General features: G+C 40.5%; 2 protein-coding genes across 3 annotated transcripts in view; one reads left to right on the forward strand and one right to left on the reverse strand.

The window, feature by feature from the left end:
• The window catches only part of ube2r2 (ubiquitin-conjugating enzyme E2R 2), an 11324-nt gene extending 5054 nt beyond the window's left edge, over positions 1-6270 (reverse strand). The window contains exons 1-4 of one of the 2 annotated variants that reach the window (XM_034869894.1): positions 5661-6268; positions 5098-5287; positions 1405-1491; positions 1021-1118 (exon numbers count right to left, since the gene is read on the reverse strand). In XM_034869894.1, the coding sequence (XP_034725785.1) occupies positions 1021-1118; positions 1405-1491; positions 5098-5274 (362 nt within the window). In that variant the 5' untranslated portion in view covers positions 5275-5287; positions 5661-6268. Of the gene's footprint in view, positions 1-1020; positions 1119-1404; positions 1492-5097; positions 5295-5660 lie in introns of both variants that reach the window. The other variant, XM_034869895.1, reaches the window with a different exon arrangement.
• Positions 6271-7169: 899 nt separating this feature from the next.
• On the forward strand, positions 7170-14253 carry ubap1 (ubiquitin associated protein 1). Its single transcript, XM_034869045.1, has 7 exons — positions 7170-7361; positions 9553-9599; positions 9757-9881; positions 10815-11648; positions 11780-11938; positions 12518-12619; positions 12776-14253. The coding sequence occupies exons 2-7, from the start codon at positions 9560-9562 to the stop codon at positions 12914-12916; spliced, it is 1401 nt and encodes a 466-aa protein (XP_034724936.1). The 5' UTR covers positions 7170-7361; positions 9553-9559; the 3' UTR covers positions 12917-14253.
• Positions 14254-14958: the final 705 nt, after the last annotated feature.

Genomic DNA, 14958 nt, shown 5'->3' on the forward strand with positions numbered 1-14958 from the left:
TTTTCTCCCATCCCGGAATGCTGAATGGACTAGCCAGACCCTACTCCACAGCACTTTGGAGAAAGGTCTGACAAAGAGAAACTTGCTTCATCTATACCCAGACCTTACCTCTTTCCCTTTGCAGTTCAATTACACACTGCACCCAATCTGCTTCGGTTTTCAAATACAGACTAAGCACTTTACCTCTACATCTCAACAAAAGGAGTCTTGCTGACTGAGTTACTCTGCAGCAGTGCCTTGTTCTTAAGATGTTACACTGAACTAAAGAATGCTAAAAGTAAACTGTTAATTTACACCATTCTGGATGTGTGCTGTATTTCAGTTTTTCATTTACTTGTTCTTTTTGTAGATGACCCCAACTTTCTTTCTATTCACCATTTTCAATAGCAGACAGGATAGACACAGGGAACAAGGAGAAAGAGAGGGAGAGAGAGAGAGAGAGAAGTATGACATGCAACATAGGTATCTGGCTAGAATAGCAGTTACCGGCATGTGCTACAGTATGTGCCTAAACCGTTTGGCTATCAGGACGACCCTTGACCTCAGCTTTCTTTTCTTATATTCCATATTCCAGAATCCCAGTTTAATACAAGGTACAGTGTAGGGATCAACCATTACTGTTTTTTCAAGGCCGATCAAGATACTGATTATTAGTATTTAAAGTCAAGTGTGTAACGTGTTTAGTTGTTTATTATCAAAATCTGTGTTGTAAAACTTCCTACACAATGGATTTTTTATGAAACTGATAACCGATATTTGGAACAGAGCCAAGCCAAAGTAGTGCACTTTTAATAATTGACTTTATTGGTAAATAGGCAAATAAAACACTGATGTAGATAATACATCTTGTGCCATTAGTGTGCACAATCTTTTAAATTAAGTCTACTACACTTATAAACATCTGTTCAAACGAATACCCATTGTACTGAAAAATAACAAACGTTATAAAAAGGCAGCATGTCTGTGCAGTAGAATGGAATGAAGTGCATACAGAAGCAGAGCTTGTGTGGCAGAGCTTACCTCACGTTCTGGGTGGGGTTCCACCGTTCAGAGGGCAGCTCCCCGCTCTGAGGGTCATCGACAGGAGGGTGCAAGATGGAGATGCACACATCTCCGTTCTGGAAAGAGAACCAAATGCACTGTATAACATCTGTCATGAAGACATGAAGGTGTTTACATTTAGACTCTAAATGTTTCTATTTTTATTTTTTTTTAAGATTATATTTTTGGGCATTTTAGGCTTTTATTGAAAGGGGGGGCGGGGGTGGTTGGAATGACATGCAGCAAAGGGCCGCAGGTCGGAGTCAAACCCTAAATGTTTCTACATTAATATAAACTATATAAATGATAACGGCTACCACAATTGTGAAAACATTTAAAATGACAAACACAAAATGTTTTTACCTCATAGATGTTGGGGTGCCACATCTTTGTGAGAAAGCGGAAGGTTGGTGGGGAGTAAGGGTAGTCAACTGGGAACTTGATGTGAGCCTGGGATAACAAACAGAGGCCGACGGTCAACAGGTTTTATAGACAGCCAAGCTTGACTTCTGTTATGCTAAGTTTGAGTCCTTTGAGCCTGTAGGTTTAGGCTGGAGCGTGAAGACAGCCCAGGCAATTTAGCAGATTGATACGTGGAATGAAAAAAAATTTAAATAAATAAAAAGCTTTTTATCTATCTATAAAAATTATAAGCTTTGCAATACATCCTTTCTTTAGTGGGACAAATTAAGTTATTCTGTCATGCTTCCTTAAACAAAAATGAAGTGAAACAACTTGAAGCAGCAACAGTTGCCGTTGCAGGTGTTTGCAAGTTGTTGTTGACTTAATTGTAAGATTCAGGAACCAGAACATGTTGAGAAAAGCTGCTTTAAGCTAGATCTTAACAAGGATACCATTGATATGTCCAGACTGGAGTGAAATGACAATTTAGATAGTGTTGGCAGCCTAACTGGAATGTTGCATTAAAAATAAGTTCTCTCTTGACTGACTTATCTAGATTTACAAGAAAATAAAAAGTGTTCAAGCACAAAGTAGCTTCCTGTACCCATTTCATTTGAAATTAGTCACGACAGTGAAATATATCTGACACTGAGCCATGCCAACAATCATGCTGTGACGCAGTTGTCATTCATCTCAGTCATTTCAAATGATAAGCTAGGCATTAGGTGACACAACAGTTGGTGCTTCTGGTTCTGTGTTTTCTTTTCATAGTATTGTGCAATTATCTAGGTGAAAGGCGTGTAGGCTCGGGTGCGTGTGTGTAACACCAACCCAGCTCTCACTGAACTGCTGCTGCTCTGTGGCACAGTCACTTTTAACAAGCCATTTTTTTGCCTCATAAAAGGTAAAAAACAATCAGCTACATCACCAAAAGCCTCCAGGTGGCTTTCTGATATTATGATGTTTATAACATTAGAAAAAATCTAATTCAACCTCAGAGGATCATCCAAAAATTTTACAAAACTTGGGACCCTTTGCTGGCATACTTTGAAAGACTTACTGCTCTTCCCTGTTCATAACTGCTGGGGACATAGGGATGGTGGAGCAAAATGACTACATTACACGTTACCAGGAGTAACAAAAGAAAGGAGTTTTTTGTTATATATTTGTTTACTTTGTTTTTATTTATTTTTCTCGGCATAAGGGTTTGTTGTGGTTGGGACAGTGTTAATAAAAGGGTGTCTTGTTACAATTGTCATTGTAATGTTGCACTGTACACTGTACCTTCTCTAAAACAATACAAATATTTAGGGGCCGCCTTGATTGTCCCGCATTAAGGCATAATTTCCTATCCTGGGCTTGAACACATATTAATTAGGGGTGGGAATCACCAGACACCGCCCGACATGATATCATAACGATACTTATGCCACGATACAATAGTATTGCGATTTTAAACATATTGCGATATACAGCAATTTATAACCTTTTTACAACTTCTAATGTTTCCCAATTTCAAATTATGTTACCAAAAGGAAACTTTGTCAACATTTGTTTTATATAAAAAGATACATTTCTCTTTTTCTTCATTAAACTTTAAATGTACTGCTGCAAAAGTGGGATTGTCAAGCAGACAAACTGACCAACACATATAAAATAAAAGATCAATACTTGGCGCCTGTGTATTGATACAGTATTGCCACTGAAAATATCCCGATACTATGCTGTATCGAATTTTCCCCCCCTAATAATAATAATAATAATAATAATAATAATAATAACATTAATAATAATAATACGGGTTGATAAGGTACTCATCTGCGGTTTTTCCTGTATCCACCGTGTGTGCAGAGACTGCCAACGTGGCAGGTAGATTGACAGTGTTACCCGCCAATTGCAAAATTCACCCGCATTTGGCGGGTGGTCGGTATTAATTTCAGGCCCTGACTAGTAACGTTAGAAAAACTACAACACCACACCGGATCTAGATAGACCGGAAACAAGACAACAGGCATGTTGCACACGCTTGTTTGGGCTTGCGAGCCGGCCAAATAGTAGCAATGTTACATTTTGAGTGGATGGTGAGTGTGAGACCCAAAAATGGATGCGAATAAGATTCTGGAGTTGCCAAATGGTTCCATTGACGAGACCAAAGTGATCTGTGTGTTTTGTCATTGTGAACTGAGCTATCATTGCAGCGTATATGCCAATGTTGTTTTCAAATTTTTTTTTTTACATTTTTTACAAAGCAAGTCGATGCAGTTTTCATGTTGATAAGAGCAATAAAATAAATAATGGGACAAAAAGAAAATCAAGGGACATTTAGAATAGATGAAAATGTGCAATTAATTTGGATTAAGTACGAATTACCTATGGCACGCAGGTTTTGATATAGGGTTCAGCTTCAGCAGCAGCAGCAGGAACAAAGTTATATAGTTACACTAGTCAAACTCTGTCACCAAAATTTCATCAATTACGCCAGCACCGAGGTATAAAGTCAAGACCTTCATTTTCTGTAGAATACCAGACCCAACCAGTCAGCATTAGAATTATATCTATGATAATTGTGTGAGTGTCAAAGTGGCTCAGGGGTAAGTACAATTTACCTCAAAGCAAAAGGGTCCTGGGTTTGAAAGTGTCTGCTGGCTCTACGTTATATGTTACATGTCTTTTGCTGGTAAGTTGAAAACTCTAACTATGGACCCTGTTGCACAAATTTCTGTCGTAAAAGAGTGATCCATCCACTGTTGCTCTGTGGTCTCCTACTTTCTTTCTTTTTTGTGGATGTGGAGTTTTTCCTTATCTGACCGCAGGGTCTAAGGATAGGGAGTGTAATATGATATGTTGCATAGATTGTAAACACATGTGATCTAAGGTCATGTAAAAACATTGATTTGACAGTAGCTAATACAAGGATGTCACTGTAAAGGCAAAGCATAATGCAATCAGCAATGGCAGCAACACCTGTTCTATAATATTTTGGCATTCCTGAAAGATGACAGCATCATCTGCATTTTTCTAAACATGCATGCAGGCTCTCACTGTTTCACACATTCTCGATTTTTCACTGAATGAGGAACATGAAAGATTGGAAGAGGAGTCCCATCATGCCCTTCTCCCTTACTCTTTCTCTGTGCTAAGGTGCCATTTATATCGGTCTCGGCTAAAAATAGCCATCTGAAGTACAACCATCATACAGCAAAGGGGGAGGCCTGGACACGGAGAATGGAGGGAGAGGGGAGGAAGACAAACAATGAAAGAATTATAAATGGCTGCCTGAAAAGGCTTTAAACCCGAGAAGTTCTGATGAGCCAGTAAATTTGAGCCAGGTCATTCATGAATTAGAGTTTTAAAAGTGCAACAATCATTTTAATAAAGCTTTACTTGGCGGACATCTTGGGTTTAAAAAAATATATCTGTCATATATTGCTGTCAGTGGACAAACTAGCTGTTTTTTTTCAAGTTGCAGCAATCTTCTATATATCCAGTTTAGGAAGAAAACTTGCGCAAGAGCTCAGTTACACTGTATATATATAAATCATATTTTGCTGCTGCTTATAAATTAGCCACGTTAATGTGTCTCTTTGGTGCCGTGTCTTGACTAGTCTGTGTTCAAATATCCCTGCCCTTATGGTATCAGAAATTTTGTCCCACCTTAAAGTAGCCTCCCTCATAGAGGGTGTTAGGGGGCCCGAAGATGGCCACTTCCCAGTTATAGAGGTCCGACTCCTCCACCAGAGTGATGCGAAAGCCCTCCACCGGCTGCTCCTGCAGAGACTTCAGCTCCATCATCAGGGCCTTCTGGGAACTAGGGGTTGCCTGGTGGGCCATGTTAATCCCACTTCTGACACCAGTGGCCCCAGGTCAGAGAAAGGTAAGGGGGCATTGTAGAGTGGAAAGTAAAACGATCGGATTAATGATACTGTAAGGATTTTACTTACATTCACACGTTTAACATTTCATGGCTACAGTACAGTCTGCAGAAAACACCTACAATCTGTTAGCTTAGGTAGTATTGACAGTCCTTCTAGAACACGCTAGGACAAAAGATAAAGCAAACCTGGATAGATATCAGCCCTGCTTGTAAACTGACCGCCACATAAAGAATTCAAACACAAACAGGATATGTGGCCTGTCAAGCTAGCTTAGGTCAGTGATTTAGTTCGCAGGCCCTTTATGGGGAAAAAGCAAAGTTAATAAAACAAAAAAGTGTTTACCTCTGTCTCCTTGCACTGTAATATGTATTCGTTTCGTCACAGCTGAAAACTGGAAGGCAAACTTATTGGTTGCCCATGCTAGCCTGTCTTGACAAAGAGACAGTGACAGCAGCAATGGCTTTTCTGCTAAAGCCTATGGCTGGTCCTCGTGTTTTGTTTCCGAAATTCTTTGTGTGCGAGTGTTGACAGTTGACATGGAGCTTGTATCAGTGAAAGTCACGGTCTCCTGTGGATCATTCTTGGGTTTGAAAGAGGAAACTCGCTCTCCCTGACATCTCTCCGTGCCGCTGGTTCGGTTCGGACAGGCGCTCAGCTGGTCCCTGCTTGTTTATGTTTGTTTATCTGCTCTCTGGCAGTCTCAACTTCTCCACACGTCAGCTAAACCCCTACCGAGCAACTTCGTTCAAATTGAGCAGCTTTCCTGCTCTCTACCTTCGCCTCCGGCACAGTGACGGTGAAAAAGACAGACCAATTCGAGCCTACGGTCGAGAAAAGGACAGTAAGTGCGAGGTTTATACTCGCAAAATACAGTGGATTTCATCGATTTTTATTTTCCTCAGATCGGTGCTTCCGGCTATCATTGCGCGTGTCTACAAAACGTAAAGCACGTTTGGGTCTTAACGTGACGTGCGCGCACTCGATGCTAAGCCATTTTTAAAGATAAAAATAACAATTTACAAAACACATTAACAGTATATAGTACATTTTTAGATATTTTAAAAGTTACAACAATAACCATCTAAGATTAGGTGTAGGCCTTACTCCCTTTCTTTACATTTCCATTAGCATCACTTTATTGATCTGAAAAAATGTCAACGGCCATGAAGTTACCTTTCCTTTTTATCTTTCTTCTCACTTACGGTAGTCTTTTTGTTCGTGAAACAAACAATAAACATGTCTGCTGCTTGATTTTAGGACTGGGTCTATGATTTCTTTAGATATGACATATTGCATATCGTTGTTATAGCCTATGGTGTTCTTCACTGCTATCCTTTTAAAATAAATTAAGGTACAGTATTTGACAGTTTCATTTCTAATAAATACCTAAGTATTTACGTAACTGGTGCATGATGTATTAAATCTGGCGACCGTTACTTAATTTCAGAAATGAAGGATATAATGATGTCTATCTGGCTCCACTAACAAACAGCTAATTTAGGTTCAGAATTGGGATAAGAATTTACTTAAATTTATTTTCAGAACTCGTGGCTCCAGGACTTGGCCTGGCGGTAAGAGGCCAATTACAATTTATACATTTACATTATTCCCTTTGTAAAGTTAATTTAGAATTAGTAGCAGGACAGTATATCACATTCCCCAAGAAAAAACAGGACTGAAGAGAATTATTCTATTATATTTACAATTTGTTGTTTGACTATTATGCTTTTATTCAAAACCAAACTCTCGATTTGAATAATGAAGCACTGTTTTTGCTACCTTTTCTTTTAAAAACAGCAACTACCAGTATGACACCACTGACTCACAGCTGGGTAGTGTTGTAAAGTTCTGACGTCATGTAGGTGAGTGACGTCAGACAGGAACCAGTGGAAGGGAGCTTGACAAATCAAGATGGCGTCCCACGCTGAAGAAGTAGAGATATTTCAGTGTAAATAAAACTCATTGGCAGAATAGTTTACATTTGAGTGCCACCTCGACGATACGTCGTTTGGATTTTGAAAAAACTAGACGGAGCAGATACAGGTGAAAGTAGTCTTTGTTTATACGTCATCTCAGTTTTGTTTCAGGGGCGGTGGCAGCAGAGACAGCAGCGGTCTGTCTTATCCAGCCACATAACATTACAACCAGGCCACTGGCGAAGCTAACGCTAAGCGTATTAAATGGTAGATTTTCCCCTAAAACGTTAGCCAGCGGCTAATGGTTGTTGTCAGTAAAATAATTCATTCGACCTTAATATTCCACCATTTCCAACTAATGTCATACCGTATGTTGACTTCTTAGCTAGCTGGCTAAACTGCCAGTGTATGTTCGGTGTTAGCGCGTTGAGCTAGGAAGCAGTACGGATATTAGCTTGTTGCTAATTAAAACAAATCATAACATAGCTAAATGACGTTATAACTATAAGGTATTGCGCTCCAATTTGTCTGCTAGCAATATGTGTCAGCTGGGAGCCTTGACATTTGGAATTGTAGTGTAAACTTTCCTGGAAATGTGACGAATTGTAGTTAACTTTACCTCAATCCTTTCGTATTAATTCGGCTCTCCCAAAACTAGCTAACTAAACAAACGTGTAGAGTTGTTCTGTGCTGTTGTGGTTGTCACTAATATCTGAAACATTTATATCAACTTGACTCAACTGTAACCGTGAGTACTATCCAAGTTGTTAAACTAACTACGCAGAACAGCAACTTGTGGTGGAGGGTTGTTATAGCTTTGTCATTGTGCCAAACTAATGTAAATAATTAGCTAGTAAAGGGTAACCACTAGATTGAAATCAGATTACATTTAAAATCAAATACCTTATGATCACTAGACACCCCTTGATCACGTGTGGGCCATTTCCGTGGTCATTCATGATTAGCCAGATAGCGTAGCAGAGAATGATGACTAAACTCATAATAGGGGCTAATGGGCCTTGTACAACTCCCAGGTTAGTACAGTACAGGTAACCTGTCTTTACGTTACATTTCTACATAGATGCGTTTTAAATGACAAATTTCCACATGTGCGACTCTCTTGGATAGCCTTAGATCTTATTTTTAAGCAATGCTGTTAATATTAAGCAGATTGCAATGCAATACAATGATCTTGGACCCTTTCAAGGATTTAAGGGATTCAAAAAAAATGTAAGCTCATTCTGCAACATAATGAAAAGCAGTTATATTCCATTTATGCTACACAAGAAAAGAAAAAAACAGACGTGACACCCATTATTCTCTCTTTTATGAATATTTAACTAATATATGGTCAATTTTACTTGTAATTAGTGGAACTGTTCAGCTAATAATATTACCTTGAATTTGTATAGCACTTTTCAAGGACCCAAAGTCGCTTTGTAATTTGCATCTGTAAGTATAAGTGAGTATAAGTGTATACAATCATGTTAATGTCTCAGTGAAAAGAAGCATCATTAATCATCAAATATGGCTGAATTTGGAGTGGCAGTAGCCCAGTCTGTAGGAAGTTGGGTGGGAGCTGGGGGGTTGCTGGTTAAAGTCCCCATACGGGCTACAGTGGACTGGTAGCTGGAGAGGTGGCAGTTCACCTCCTGAGCACTGCCAAAGGGCTTTTGAGCAAGTCACTGAACCTTGACAGCTGCATCCCTCTCACTCTGACATTACTCCATGAGCGTGTGTAGTGTGTATTCTAACAGGGTGAAAACATTGTAATTTCCCTTTGCCGGTGAGCCATTTGATTCAGTGTTTATTCAAAATGCCGCTTATTTGAGCATTAAGGACTCTTTCAGTTGTGTAAGTGAATCAAATCTATCACTTTTCACACTGAACACACACAGTTCTGTGTTCAGTGGATATGAACAGTGGCCTCTCTCTGTTGATAATGTCAGCCATTGTTGCACGGCATGACCAAATAACCGGATTATGCGACTTCAAATGCAAAGCAGTAAAAACAGGAAAGTGAAGAAATTGAATTTAAATAGAAAAAAAAACATTTGCACTACCATGTTTTAAGGCGTCGTTTAAAAAATGAAGACATTTTATAAATATCAGGAATTACTGTGTCTGAGAAAATGTCACGCCTAACGGCGGGTGGAATAGAGCTGGGGAAATCATTTTAGGCTGTTTTTACACTTTTGTGTGTTTTTTAAGATACATTGACATGTGCCATGTAAATATTAACTCTCTTTGACATTTAACCGTTTCACTCCCACTACTCACTAACTTTACATGTGGTGTGTACTCCTGTCTGTTTTCAGTCTCTAAATGGCTGCGAGGAAGTCTGGATCAGATGCATACAACAATGGTGAGGAGATTTTTAATTCTTTCTTGTTTTCCTGTTTGACTACACTGATATCTTGAGTTGTGAGTGAAGTTTAGGTTCAAGGTCCGCTGGCGCCTGTAGTTCTAGTGTCTGTACTTCTATTATATACTTGTTTGTTTTTCTTGTTTTTTTTACACAGGACCCATCAGCTACCTTGATGAAGTTCCCTTCAAGATCAATGACAAATTTCGCTGCCCAGCCAAAGTGGGGTTGCCTGTTGGTTTCTGTCTCCCAGACTATGGCTCCTTGCTGATGGACTCACAGGTTAGTCAGACTCAAGAAATACATTAATTTTGCTATGGTGTCGTTAGCTGTGGTATGCTTCACCTAAATGCATCTCCACGGCATCATCACAGAAGGGCTCAAGGGCCCATTTATACAGAAAAAAGCCATCTGGCGATTTTCCCCAGGGTTGGGTTAGACTCAGATTTTGTTAAACCTCCTTCCTTTAGCGGGCCCGTGGCCGGTTCAGTGCTTGTGTTTAAAAACTTTTTGTGGCAGCGATAGAGGCAGTGATGTTTCCCATTTACTGTACGGGAATCTCACACCGGCTCAAAACCTACTGACACATCTGATTGCTGGTTACATGTTTGGCCACAGCAGCGTGACCTGAGATTGTGTTTCTCTAATAGTCTCAACTTCGCACTGCAGGCCGCTACATATTTTTCTGTGTACCCCCTGCGGCACCCCCCACCGCAGCCTAAACGCACTACCTAATTTAAAATGAATGGAAATACGTTCTGCGTTCTTGCTGTACTGTCTGACAGCCAACGCAGGCAGTGCGAATGCAGACTAACCGTGTCGATCTACAATATTATGGCACTGATCATCATTATATTGTAAGCCCTGCCCTCTGTCCTGCAGCATCAACGTTATGTTTTGGGTCATGTGACCAGAGAGAAGGCACCATTTTACAGTAATTCAGATGGAGAGGTATAGTAGCACTTGCTCTCAATTGAGTGACAATTTGGTACCAGAAGTTATTTGAGTTATTGCTAGGCGTTGAGCCTACCTGCTCAAAAAATTTAAGTACTTTTTTTTTGTTAACAAATTACAGCAACCTTAAACTATGTTGCACAAGTTCTTGAGCTGTCATGTGGCACTTATACTCATAATAATTCCTGTTTTCCTTTTGTCACTCTATGTACACTCTCTGCCCATCTTCTTCCTCTCGCTCTCTTACCGCGGCCTCAACAGTATGACTTTTCTCTGGAGAAGCGTAGTGTGCGTTGGGGGGTTGACCTGGCTGAGGCCAGAGCAGCAGAAGCCAGAGCAGAAGAAGCAGCAGCAGCCAAGCAGGAGGCAGAGAGCAGAGAGTGTTTGGCACAGGCCCAGGACATTGATGGTAATGGAGGGAAGAAACACCGGTCTGCTGCAGAGGACCAGGACCTTCTACCACCAGCGTTGAACCCTGTCCTGGCGGGGCTGAGCCATAATGCCATCCTCACTCCACTGCCTGCCCCAAGCCTTGGCCCCAGGAAAATCCAGCCTAGCACTCCCCAGCTGCACTGCCTCAACCTAGCCGACTTTGAGCGGGAAGAGGACCCCTTTGACAAGCTGGAGCTCAAAACTTTGGACGATAGGGAGGAGCTCAGGAACATCCTCCAGAGCCAGCCCCAACCTCAACCTCCTCCCTCTGTATCCATACCAGAGGTTTCCCAGATAGGGCCAGTGTCACGTGGAAACAGCCCTTCTCCTCCCACAACCAACACCAACACCAGCCTCACAGCCAAACCTGGCTTTAACCATAAACCCAATGGGTTGGTTGCCTTGCTGGACATGGACAGAGTTGGACAGCCTGCGAGAACGGGGTTTGACACAGATGATCGACCCTGTAACATCCGCTCTCTCACTTTTCCCAAGCTCACTGATTCTGGTGACCCAGTGCCAGTAAGGTACAGCCCAATCCCTGCACCCATCCCGGCTTCTCGACAGAACCTACCCAATGGCAGCCCACTGACCTTTCCCAAGACTCAAGTTATTGTTGCACCTGAGCCAACTAGCCACACCAAGAGTGGCGCACCAAAACCGGTGAGCATGAGATTACTTACTACATACATTGACTAATTGACTAATATTGTGCATTGTTTGTTTGGGATATAGTGATGGAAAATAAGGTCTCTCAGGAACTTAATTGACATTCATTTGTGTTTTTACTCCAGGCCAACCCAGGGTCAGGAACTGCTGGTCTGCCATGTGGCGGAGCCCTGCTCAGCATGACCCCCAGCGAGCGTCAGTGTGTGGAAACCCTTGTGGGTATGGGCTACTCTTATGAGGGTGTCCTACGGGCCATGCAGAGACAAGGGCAGAACGTGGAGCAGGTGTGACTCCCTCTCGTCCTAATGCGCAGCAATCTGGATTACTAGCATATTCACTGTTTGACATGCTTAGCAGTTTATTGTTTGTGTGCTTTTGTCATTGTTTTCAGCAAAGCATCAATGCAGTCTTAAATGAAAATTAAAGTTTCAACACACTTTCTGTTGTCTCAATAGTTATGGCATTGATACACTTTTTTGATCTATACAGCTAATTCTGAACAATATGACCTGTCCATCCATTGTTATGTGATTATGTTAGCTAAAGCAGTAGATGTTGTGTAACATCTATATGACAGCTTTTGTGGTGTTGGTATATCAGATGGAATTAGTACCAGCGGATTTTAAATGATGAACTAGCATTGGGCATCACAATTGTTTTAAAATGCTAGCCACATACAGCATAAAGGGAACATAAATTAATCTTACAGAACCATAACATTCAAATTCAATCCACAATATAATGTCAAATCAAAAAGAAATGTTGATCTTTTCTTTGTCTTCTATGTAATGCCTAACTTTTAAGCCTCATTAACAATGTTATGTTCAAAGCGACACATAATATGTACGTATTGTCTGTCTAAGGTACTGGACTACCTGTTTGTCCATGGGCGTCTGTGTGAGCGGGGCTTCGATGCAAGTGCGGTGGAAGAATGTTTAGAGATGTACCAATGCTCAGAAGAAAAGGTTTGTAAAATTTGCTACTAGCTAACTGTACTGCTTAGGAACATGCATTGTAGCAATACCTCTACATCACCTTGATAATGAAGCTAAAGTCTATAAATTACTTTAATAGATTTTATAATCTATAGTAGTTTTTTATTTTTTTTTCATCCTTCCCAGGCCTTGCAGTTCCTTGAATTAATGTCAAGATTTGGTGAAATGGGGTTTCAACGGGATGCCATTAAAGAAGTGCTGCTAGTCCACAACAATGATCAGGACAAGGCTTTAGAGGACCTGATGACTCGGGCTACAGCTAGCTGAGCCAGGCTAACCAGTCAGCTAAAGCCCAGCCCGGGGCTTGCCTCCCGCTACTACCCACCACAGCCCTTTTCCTTCTGCCTACCCAATCACACCATGCCCTGTCCTTGCCTTGGCTGTGGAAGGGACAGCTGGGCGACAGTTGTATTTCTCTCTGTGCTTAAACATATTGTGTCTCAGCACATTTTTTAAAAAACTGTGCCTAGAGTGGAGGGGGTCAAAGTATAACAATGCTTAATGGTGGTGTTTTCTTTTCTAAGAAATCCTGCGATTAGGTAACAGGATTTTGTACTGCAAGGGTATTCAAGAATGGGACAGATGACGGAGCTGGAAAGGCGAAACTGGAAGAATTGAGCTGTGGTGTTTTGGAAGCTGCGGGACCTGATGGAGTGCTGATGACAGGCTTTCACTACATCCCAGAAAGACCAGTTTGAACTCTTGATACTCCCAAATGACTAAGCTGCCATCTTCCTCTGCTCTGTGCAGACCAATTAAATGGTGGCGGGGCTTGATGAGGCTCTCTTGAAACAACTGAAACAACTAACATTAAAAAAAAAAAAAAAAAAAAGAAGAAAATAAAATGCATATTGCTTAGTCACCAGACAGACAACTAACTTCAAGAAGTGCCCTGTCTGCTCCGGTTCCCTGCACCTAGTTCTGTTCTATTTTATTCTTTCAAGTCTGTTCTCTTCATTTGGGCACTTTTTCCATGTCATTTTAAAGATTCAATTTACTTAATTTCTTTTTTAGGAACTGCATAATAGATCCTTAATCGCTATAACTCCAAACACAAGAGGTATGGCTGCCTCAGTACGCTCTTTGAACTGCACAGGAATGGCTTGTTAAAGGAGTGGGGGTGAATGGGGAAAGTTCCTCTGTAGAAAATAAGACGTCTCCCATAATCCACTGGCACTGATGTCATTATCTACACACGCATACACACACACTCGTTTCATTGTTGTCAACTTATTTAAAATAGTACACTGATACTTTCATTTAAAGAATTAAGAATTTGATATGATAATGTTCGATGTTAACTCACTAAAGTGACACTTTTAACTGTCATGGACTTCTGTTTGCAGACTGGAAATGAGTGAGTGGTTGAAAAATAAGAGGGTTGTTTTTGCAGCCGCAATACAGTGCAATAGAGACATTTCATATTGTGTGACTGTTGACTGGCACGTTGAGCGTCAAGTAATTGTCGGGGATAAGGAATGGTCATTAAGCCTTGCTATAAATTGGGATGTAACTAGAAAAGGTTTCATTCATTTCAACAATCTCAATCATTTATTCTATGTATTTGGATTTCATGCCACAAAATCTAAACAAACATGACTTTGGGTTGTTGACTTGTCCAATTTCTTTTCTCATTTGTAATATAAAATAAGTTTCATCTTGATTTTAGGTTTGATGCCGTCTCTACAGTCTTAAATGGAAAGTTCACAAAAGGTTCAGTAGCCACAAGTCAGAAGCTTTTTCCCAAATGTGAATTGGTATGATTGTTTAAATGAAGGCCAGGATCTTTTATTTTTATAGTATGTAAACTATGACAATGACTTCCATACCACAAATGTTTTTCAAAGCATGTCTGCTCAGCGATCAAAGGCAAAGATAGCAGACGTTACCATTATCTTGACCTCTGTGGTCCTGATGAGGATTGTGAAAGGCTTGGCAACAGATTAAGGGCTTCATTTAGCTAAATGTGTTTGGGAGAACTGGCACTTTGCTTTGGGCAGGTCCAGTACTTTGTCCTATGTTATAGAATTGCAAAAATAGATGTTCTAACCATCAATCTATTTAAGAACAACTCCTGGTTGGCAAATCAATTTATAGTGTGGTTTATTTCCGATACAAAACATAATTTTACTTGTTTAATACGTATATTCGCTACCAAGTGTATGCAGAATAGTATACAGTACCACTCAAACCAGACGAATGAGCACATGCTAGCAGTAAATAAACCTTTTTCCCAAAAACAACCCACATCCCAGTAGGGCTGGGCAATATATCGATATTGCCATATAAGACTAGATAATGTCTTAGAT

Source organism: Etheostoma cragini, chromosome 4, assembly GCF_013103735.1.
Source record: "Etheostoma cragini isolate CJK2018 chromosome 4, CSU_Ecrag_1.0, whole genome shotgun sequence".
Taxonomy (NCBI): domain Eukaryota; kingdom Metazoa; phylum Chordata; class Actinopteri; order Perciformes; family Percidae; genus Etheostoma; species Etheostoma cragini.

Bases quoted from the DNA above. Each gene is read 5' to 3' on its own strand.
- ubap1 (XM_034869045.1), top strand. From the start codon at position 9,560: ATGGCTGCGAGGAAGTCTGGATCAGATGCATACAACAATG. The intron at 9,600-9,756 runs GTGAGGAGATTT...TTTTTTACACAG, and splicing joins ATCAGATGCATACAACAATG to GACCCATCAGCTACCTTGAT. The intron at 9,882-10,814 runs GTTAGTCAGACT...CGGCCTCAACAG, and splicing joins CCTTGCTGATGGACTCACAG to TATGACTTTTCTCTGGAGAA.